Consider the following 10058-nt stretch of genomic DNA (forward strand, 5'->3'; position numbering starts at 1 on the left):
ATCTTCTCCTTTTTCGTGTGATCTTACAAAAACAACATTCTTTATAATAATTTCTCAAACTTTAATTTAGCAGTAAAATTTAAATTGAAAAAAATTGATTGAAAACCACTGAATATTTAACTACGCCTAACTAATTCATTGCCTTTTATGTTTATAGATTTCCATTCAATGACGAGAGTATCCATCCTAAAATACAAAACAAAAAAAAACAACATTCTGTTTTAATGTTATTGTTAAGATGATTTTGTAATTTAGGAAACAGTTTTTAATCATGTCAATTGTTATTTTGGTCCCATGTAATTTTCATTTAGATTGGTTTACCTTGAATATGTTCTGTTTGAAGGTTATTATTGTTAAGATGATTGTTTTTGTAATTTAGGAAAGAGTTTTGAGTGCTGCAAATTGTTATATCAATCTTTTTTAGTTTTAGTTTCGATTTGTTTTTTCTTCCTGTTCTTTATCATGTTATTGTTAAGATGTTTTTGTAATCTATGAAAAAGTGTTGAGGGCTGTAAATAGTTGTATCGGTCCTTTGTGGTTTAATGTTGGTCAATTTTTTCCCCTAAAATTTTCTGTTTTAATGTTAAGATGTTGTTTTGTAATTTTGAAAACTGTTTTGAGTACTGTACTGAAAATTGTTACATGGGTCCTTTTCAGTTTTAATCTTGGTTTGTTTTATTTCTAAAGTTGTTCGTTCAATTAATATGATGTTATTGAAGCTGTTTTAGTGCTGTTTTAGTGTGTTTTACAGTTCTAAAAATTTTTTATGTTGGTCCGTTTTAGCTTTCATTTTGGTTTTATTTTTCTTAAATTTTTTTAATGCTATGATGTTATTGTTAAGATGTTTTTTTGGTTTAGAAAATAGTGTTGAGTACTACAAATTGTTGTTTTTTCTTTGCAGTTTTAATTTTGGTTTGTTGTTCCCCTCTAAAACTTTCTGTGTTTTTGAAATTTAGGAAAAAGTTAAATGCTGCAAACTGTCATATCAATCCTTTGTAGTTTAAATTTCTGTTTGTTTTTTCCTAAAATGTTCTGATTTAATGTTATAATGTTATTATTGTTACGATGCTTTTGTAATTCAGGATAAAGTTTCAAGTGTTGCAAATAAAAATTAATATTAGCTCAAAGTTAATTTATTTGTTTTGGTTACCGGTAGTCATAGTTTTGGGTATATGCAAGGTGTTAAAAAAAGGTGGTGACATATTTTACCTAGTGATTCCTTGAGCGAAAGTAAGGAGAAAATCAAGTATAACATTTTTTCCAAAATCTTAAAATGGGGCAAACCTGACTAGCTTTTTGCCTTATTCTACCCCATTTTGCAAATAAAAATCGTAATATTTCAGCTATTTCTAAATCGATTTTTTTGAACTTGGTATCGTTTGATAGGGATTTCAAAATGCTAAATAAAAGTATTCCAGACGTTCATAAAATCAGCCGTTTTTGGGTAGTTTAAGTTTAACAAATTCAAATGGCCTACATTTTGAAAGCTTAAGTTGAATCAAGATGATTTTTTTTCTAAAATGGGTTCTAACATGGGTTTTTTCTCTTTTACCTTAAAATACATACCAAATATTTATAAAGATCAATTGAAAAAGTTGAAAGATAAAAATTTTTATGTAAAAAACACGAAATGGCGGATATCTGGTTAACGAAGTGATTTTGGAAAAATTTGTATAGGTACTTGATTTTCTTGGTACTTTCCTGTTAAAGGGAAAATTCATTATTATCAATGATTTTTTCTCGATATATCGATATTTTTATTTTCCGATCCATTACAAATTGACAATAACTAAAGTACTAAACTGATCATGTTTAGGCTAAAATAGTCTATTATATGGATTAAGAAATAAAACTGTCCTAAGCTAACCTAAAATAACCAACCAAACTTGCTGGACCATTTAAAAATTCCGTTTGGGTTTGATATTAGAAAAGGCAAGTTAAACATGGAATTTTTAAATGTTATAGCAAGTTTGGTTAGTTATGTTAGGTTATTTTTTTAGAACAGTTTCATTTCATTATTGTTTGTTGGTACTGAACAATATTTATCGCGTAGTTGTCAGCAGATATGTTTCAATTTGTTAATATCAATCTATCGAGAAAAAATCATCAATAATAATGAATGTTCCCTTTAACAGGAAAGTACCATTTTCTCTTTATTTTGGCCCAAGGAATCACTAGGTAAAATATGTCCCCACCTGTATAAGGTGCTTGAAAAAGATATTAAGATGAGCAATATTTCAAAGCAGTGCCAACTCTCCATGAATTTAAGGCTTTAACATTTTTCAACTTTCATAATTTCACGTAACATTAGTGATAATTCTTTTTTTTTAAGTATAAGCTTTTGAAAATAGAAAAGGGCCAGAAGATAATGCTTCCTCAATCCATCAGAGTTTCAGTTATATTTTACCTGCAACCTGCAACAATCAACAGCTCTTGGTTTCAAGGGGTAATAAAGATGGTGAACTATTTGATTTTTTCGATACACAATGCAAATAATGATTAATGCAGCTCTACTAAAGTTATGAAAACACCTCTGCTAGAAATTAGGTAAAAAAATCATGGATTTTGTAGATTGAATCTATAGTAAGACAAGTAGGTATTTATCAACTTCCTTTTAGTTAGATCCCACAGGCTCAACCTAGCTTGTACATACAGTATACTTTCGTACATAGTAGTTAGTAATAGCTTTTGATTTTTAACCGTAAGTTTTACAGCATGGGGACTATTTAAAAAAAGAAAATAAACAACTGGAGATACCATGGATTAGTAGCCACATAGCAAATTTCATCAAAATCGGACTACAGGTTTATTCTGTAGGTGTACACCGCTTCAGTATGTGTGACCTCTGCACTATGAGTACCCTAAGACCAGATGTTTCTTTAACCAAAATCATTGATTAAAGAAGTCCACAAATAAAGGATAACTGGGTCCAGTTGCAAACCTTTGTCAAGCTACTGAGTTTCCTGACATATTAAGTGGTTCTTTGAAAGTAGTATATTGGTAAATCAAGTGGTAGCTTCAGTGAGCTACTTTTGCAATTTATATTTCTTTACTCTATTAGAAATAATGTTTGATGCGGTAGTTTCCATTATACTGCTGGACAAGATTGGAACACTACAGAGGACTGCAAGGGGTTTTTAACAGTTTGTCATTGGAACTTGAGTTATAAGTTGTATTAAATTAATGCTGTTTTTTGGGCAGGTTGGTTGTTGTTCGTTTCTTTCTGGCCACAGCTATAAATTTAAGGTGTCGGTTATGATACCAAGCTATAAACTTGAACTGACAGCTCTAAACTTAAGGATTATACAGAAGGAGTAGTACTACATAGGTACAATAAAAAAATAACAAAACACTAATTTTATTATCAAAACACTTATTTGTGCTAAAACATTGCCATAAAATTATTATACAATAGTATAGTTAACATCATCATAACAGTAGAATTAAATTATTCATAAGAATAACAGGAACTCTCATCACACTATTATTATTAAATGTAAGTAAAATTCCTCTGATAATGGAGAATAAATTGTAAATAGCTCTTAAAATGCAACATATGTAAAATTTAAAACACCACAAGTTTTGTTTTGAAAACAAAAATAAAACAAAAATAATCTTTCAGTATTAAATATTTTTTACAGAAAATATTACAGTAAAACACATACATAAAATGTGCATGAATAACTTTCAGGCAACAAAGGAATAGATGAAGAGGGCAAATAAACATTATGACAGAATGAATTCATCTATGCTTTGGTAGTGGAAAGACTGTTTCAAAAAACATCATTATCAACGTAAGCAGGTGTAACAGTGAAACGTTTCGGTTTATTTTTACAGGAAGGTTCCTCGCATAAAGGGGAGTCCTTTGGCTCCACAGGACTGTTGTAGGGAGTGACTAGAGAACTCATGGCTCCCCAGTGACGAGTCAAGCTTTGGCCCATGTGGGGAGAAGCTAAAACAATATCAATGTTTATTACCTTTCAGCAAATTTCCCTAAAGGGAAGTAACGGTCCAACGTCCAAGTAACTGTGCTTGGACAAGTGGAGTCAATTAAGTGGCTTGGTGAGGTGAGGAGGTGTTTCATTTCTTTGACTGGAGGTGTTGGAATGTGCCATACCATTATCCCCAGTAAAAGACAAGAAACAACAACAAACACCTCCCGCCACCATGACTCCTCCGTGGTATTACTCATTCAGTCAGACCGCAGAAACAGAGAGACCTAACCTTGTGTAAATATTTTGTTACTATTATAAACTTGAATTTGAAAAAAAACCTGAGAACATACTATTTTCTCCAACTAAGCTAAATTTACAGCCAAAGTAACAACTGTGTAAATATCTTAGTCTTAGCTAAAAACAGAGTAAGTTAAAAATAAACTGAAAATGATTTTAAAATGGCAGACTTAGAGTTATTCCACTGACAAGTACTATAGAATAAACATATTATCTTAGAGGTTTGTTATTCTTTGACTCAGCTAATGACAATTTCAAACCAAGTTTCAGTCTTATTCAAAATAGAGTTTGATGTTTACTATTTTATTTCCCTTTATTCCATAAAAACTGAAACTAACTAATAACACACTTTACAAATTGTTACTTGTCCTCTGGTCTGAAATAGTAAAGTTTGCAAAAAAAAACCCTGTAATAGGAGAAAAATATTCTGTTGATATCAACACATTCAAACGTAATTGGACATGACAAACTAAACCAAACAGGCTTCAGATTTGACGGTAAAGTTGGGAGTTTACTCTTTGATTCTAGTCATTGGTATTGCCTTTAAATCAAAGATGGAAGCATCCTAGATTGAAAGTCAGTTAATGCACGTTATTGCACTGTCCACTGAGTGTGCCACTCCCGGCAGTGTCTTGTGTAGCACTACTGGCTCCACTGGCCAACAAATTTTTACGGGCCCCCTGCAAACTTATTTTTTGGGCCTCCCTCTCATTAATTATATTTTTAGACCACCGATACAACATAGTGAAACGCCCTCCCCCTCCCCCCAGAGTTATTTTTGGACCACCGATACAATGATCAAACAGATTATAAAAAGAGTGGTAAATAAATTATGGGTTATGTTCCATAAAAGGGTGTGTTAAGTATTTCAGTCGTGGTTTGATGAAAATGTTACATCACTACATCATTATATCAATATCAGTGTGTGTAAATAGTTTTGAAATCAAATAAAAAAACATTATTTTCCATCGTATCAGAATGTTTATATCAAGGAGGTTTTACATTTAATTTATCACACATGTTATCCATTTTTATTACCCTGATAATTAGACTAATTCGTTACAAGGCAAAAATGTGGTTCGAATTCACCTATAAACTGTAGGCCCCTTAGTGGCCTTTGGCTGTATTGGCTATTGATAAACAGCTGTGTCTAAGGAATATGTCAGCCTTAGTCCCTTTCAAAACTAAAAGGTTGGGCCACTCATCGTCATCCTACACTCATCTTCATTAATTCTTGGCTTGAAATACCTACATTGTCCAAACCAAAGTAAAGCCAACGTAAGCTTTGGTTGGTTGGGTCGTCATTTCAAAGTAAAGTATTAATTTATTAGGTTAGTTTAATCTTTGGTTATAATTAACTCATACTAAAAGATGGTTAATTTAATAGATTGACGTACTTTTATCACAGGCTAAAATAGCCTATTGCATTTTTTAATTTTATCTTTTGTGTGGATTTTAAGCGTTTAACTTACAACAAATGTCTTTGGTATTGGTTAATTGTGAGGTAAAATAAGATATGGGCTAACAAACACAGCCAGTAGAGTAGCAGTATATTGTAGTTAACAAAGTACAATCAATATTACGGCAAAACTAAAATGTAAAATAATACAATATTAAAAGCCCCAGCCAACGTTCATGACTCCAGGCTCCAAAGTAACTTATTGTTTCAAAATGTTTTCAGACGACATAAGCAATGTACGAAATCACTGAGAAGAAAAATATTTCTCTGTGACGAAAGTAAGATTGCATAATAATCAAAGACTCACGTTAAATTTGTTACCCTAGTTCGTTATCACTGAAGAGGCCTAAAGAAATTAAATGATAACAGATAACAACATATTATTAATGACATTAATGTTATTACTTGTTCAATACAATTATTGAATGATTGATAATACATTTAAATAAGAATGAGCTCCAATTTTTCCGTTTTCAGCCCCACTCGTCTCACGGGCCTCTCTGCTAACCGTTTCCCGCTCACCGGTTCGCGGGCCCCCTTAGCTCCCGGGCCCCCCCCCCGCATTGCGGGCCCTGCGGGCCCTTCTGTTACACCACTGCCACTGGCTTACCAATCGTAACGATACTTCACTGCTTTAGATCAGTGCACATACCAATAGCCTGTGCTTTGTGGTGAAGGGCAGTCGAGTCTTGAAAAAAGTGAGTTAAAATGCCTAGTAGAGTTGAAGAGGTAAGTACCATTAAAACTAATATATAACGTTACTCCCTGATATTTTCTACTTTTTACAAATCTCTCTGTACCAAAATTAACAGCTTCTGTACAACGTTCTGATGGAGAGAAACAGAACTATAAAATGGAACTGTCGACTAAACAAGGTGTTGGATGAAAAAAATTGAAACAGTTGATTATGCTTTTCCAACCCAAAAATTGAACAAGATTATAACTGAACAACGAAAAGATTAAAAGGAATCCCTTTAGTATGGATCGTGTTGATTAGGATGGTGTGTGTGTAGGGGTTGTGGGGGAGGGTAAGGCTCCCAACAACAGTGAGAGTCACAGCACTAGATACTAGTGGCATTAAGATAATAAAACAGCAATTAATTGTTGAGAATGCTGTATAAAATAGCAAGAACAAGAACGTGGTGGGGAACGGTTCTCGTGGACATGCGCAACCCGCTCGCCACTCTAATGGACACTATCCTACTCAGGACCTGTTAATGGTTTTAAATTTAAAACAGAATCATCGAACAATTTTTGTATTAATTTCAACTGTTTTTGTAATTTTCCAAAATGATGTTTACAATTTTTTCCATTCCTAAGTTTAAAGAAATTTTCCTCAGGGGAATTTCTAAACGTAAAGAGGGGGAAAGCTACAAGTTAACTTGCACTGATTTTGTTTCTAGACTATGCATACACATACACTTAATGTCTTAAATTGAAGTTTCTGGATCACCACTCGGTAACAGTAATAGAAAACTTCCTGATATTGCTTTAAAATGGCTTGAATTTATGATATCAGCCTTAAAAATGGTCCAGAACCCTTTATTCCATTTAATGTCATGTATATGTGTGTTACACTGAGCTATAACTGGAGGCAGTACTAATTTAGAGTTTGACTATTTCAAAGTGCTGTTGAGTTGTAAGGTCAGTAAGGTGTTAAGTGTACCTTTTCTTGTCCATCCAAATAAAAATCCTGATTGGTTGATTCATTGATTCTGTCGGGGCGGACATTGTCCTGTTCCACGTCAGCCAGGCTTTTTGTGCTCCCCGCTTGGTGCTTGATGAACTGCAGTATCCTATCTATGAGCTCCTCCTGAGTAAGGTGTCTGCCCTTCTCAGTGTTCCAAGAGTGCTATCCCTTACCTCGTTCAAAGCTGTGCTGTCATAGAGAAGATGATCTGCAGTCTCCTTGGACTGCTCACATTTTCTGAATACAGTGTCTCCATTGTGGATCCTCAGTAAAAATCCTGTTCAATGGTTCAAGAAAATCCCATTTTATTCCCCAATGAATGTCGTAAAAAATCTTGTTGTATCCCGCATCCCCAAACGGTCTAAAAATCCTGTTTTCAGGATGAAAATCCTGCGTATGGAAACACTGAAACCATCCCAGTATACTACAAAATAGCTGACAGCAATACAACATTTCTTTGAGAAGTGCTTCCCCAGGTACTCATTATAGCTAAATGATCTAAAAAACACACTACATAACGGACAGAGATCCTTAATATTATCTTGATCTGATCCACGGCTATCACAAATCTAAGGAGGCGGTGTAATTAATCCATACAATAGATCGTGTCGTTTAGAGTGGCGAGCGGGATAGGCATTTTCCACAAGAACCCTTCCCCTACAACCATTGCTTTTGTTATTTTGTATAGTTAATTGTCTCAACAGTAAATAGTTTAAAAGTACAAAATTACGTCAAATCACACTTTTAACAAATAAAGCCTATTTACACTTATACTGTTTACTCACAAGACGGTAAATACATATAAAAGATGCAGGTAAGTGGTGATTGATTTCGATTGGACTCTCTAATCATCATCAGACCCAATAGGCGAATTACAAGAATCTCAATATGGCGTCCCTTGTACACTATTGGCTACCACAAGTACCGGCCAAGAAGTTTCTATAAGTACTACTGGAGTCAAAATTCACTTGTTCATTAATTAGCTTATTTCTATTTTTACATTTTTCCCTAAATATAAAATTTTTTCCAAGCATTCATCACATTTCCTTTCTTACAATTGTTTAAAATACATACATTTTCCTTACAATTTTCCCGACATTTGATCTTTTCAGTTTGTTGTTTTTCCATAAAGAGACATGGTTTTTGAAACGTTTAACAAAGTTTACAGTTTGTCCTATGTAACACCTATCACAATGGTTCCAATTTATTTTGTAGAACCCCGAAGTGTCAAATTCATTAGTAATTCATCAATTTGTGGAAGCAATATTTTACAATAAGATATATGTATTTATTTAGATATATGTCTTGTGAGTAAACAGTATAAGTGTATATATATTTATTACAAGTGTTATTTAATGTATGTTTGTACTTTCAGGTAATTTAATAATACTTATGATGCTGATCAAGAAGTTTTTTAATCCAATTAATAGCTGTTGAATATTTTAATACCACTATCATCTAGTAGTGTGACTCAAGGGAGTCTAGTGGTAGAGTTTTGGACATTGTTCCCCGAGGCCCCAGATTCTAATCCTGTCAACCACCAATGGATAATCGATTTTACCTAAATGAAATGCCGCAACCTCTCTTGGAGTAGTCGGAAAAAAAATCCCAGACTAGAGTCTAGGTAGAATTAGTGTTGTTGAGAGCCTTTCCTTCATCTTTTTACCTTGTAACATACCTGGAGTGGTAGGTGCCCTGTTGAGAGTGCTAGGCAGGTGAGTTGGTCGCTGGAGCACGTTGGGTCGTACGGTCAGTTGATGCCACATTGACGCAAGGTCCTGCACTGTGAGGCGGTTCAAGTCAGGCATAGCTCCATACGCTGACCACGTGTTCTGGTTCATGTTGATCCTCTGAATCATCAGGTTATAGATTAATTATAATAGTAGGTGTTTACGGTACAAGTGTGAAAGTTTCAGGGTATGGCTTGTGAAGAAAAAACCTGAGGAAGCCGTTTTTGATATACATATTTTAAGGAAGTGGCTTAAAACTTTGCGCTTGCTTGTCCTTATGGGCCTGAAAGGACAGTGCGTGGAACCTTTGAATACAGCAGACCCCCTCCTAACCGACCCCTCATTAACCAATAAACGGATTATCCCCCCTCGCTCGTAACAATACAATTTGTTTTTTCCGACCTTGTTTTGAGAGCAATTTGGTTTAACCGCTGCTTTCTAGGAATCTCCGGATTTCCGTTCCCATGTTTGGTGATGGGAACAATACACTAAAATCTACAGAATGTTACTAAGAACAAGTTTTTTTGTATTTATCCTAAATAAACATCCTGTCTCGCAACAAAATGGTTGCTTGTATCTTTAATTTTGACAATAATATTGATACTGTATTACAACAAATTTGGAAAGTATCAATTGATATGACTTACTAAAGATATTATAATATAGGGAGTCTCAAGTCTACTGAATTAATAGAACTAGACTAGATGTAATTCAAGTGCTAATGTTTTTTTTTTGTTTTTGTTTTTTTTTGTTGACAATAAAATGAACATACTATAATTGTGTTACATATTAAATAAAAGATGTGTAAAATAAAATAGGTGTCTTCTGAAATGAATCCTAAATGACAATGATTGTAAACAAAAACAAAGTTAACTTATTAAACATAACATATGGTATTTTTTTAAACATACAGTATGTTAGAAAAGACACATCAATTTTCCCCCTTT

The 10058-nt window shown here is 33.5% G+C and overlaps 1 protein-coding gene across 1 annotated transcript; it reads right to left on the reverse strand.

Annotated features, from left to right (window-relative positions):
* Positions 1–3717: 3717 nt before the first annotated feature.
* LOC128997730 (uncharacterized) lies at positions 3718–9225 on the reverse strand. The gene is made up of 2 exons (XM_054423374.1): positions 9060–9225; positions 3718–3952 (listed from the first exon to the last, which is right to left on the reverse strand). Exons 1-2 carry the CDS (start codon positions 9220–9222, stop codon positions 3774–3776), a joined length of 342 nt encoding a protein of 113 aa, XP_054279349.1. The 5' UTR covers positions 9223–9225; the 3' UTR covers positions 3718–3773.
* Between the last annotated feature and the right edge of the window lie 833 nt (positions 9226–10058).

The sequence above is a fragment of the Macrosteles quadrilineatus genome, unplaced genomic scaffold, assembly GCF_028750875.1.
Source record: "Macrosteles quadrilineatus isolate MER2022 unplaced genomic scaffold, UCM_ALF_1.0 Scaffold_7__1_contigs__length_78375512, whole genome shotgun sequence".
NCBI lineage: Eukaryota > Metazoa > Arthropoda > Insecta > Hemiptera > Cicadellidae > Macrosteles > Macrosteles quadrilineatus.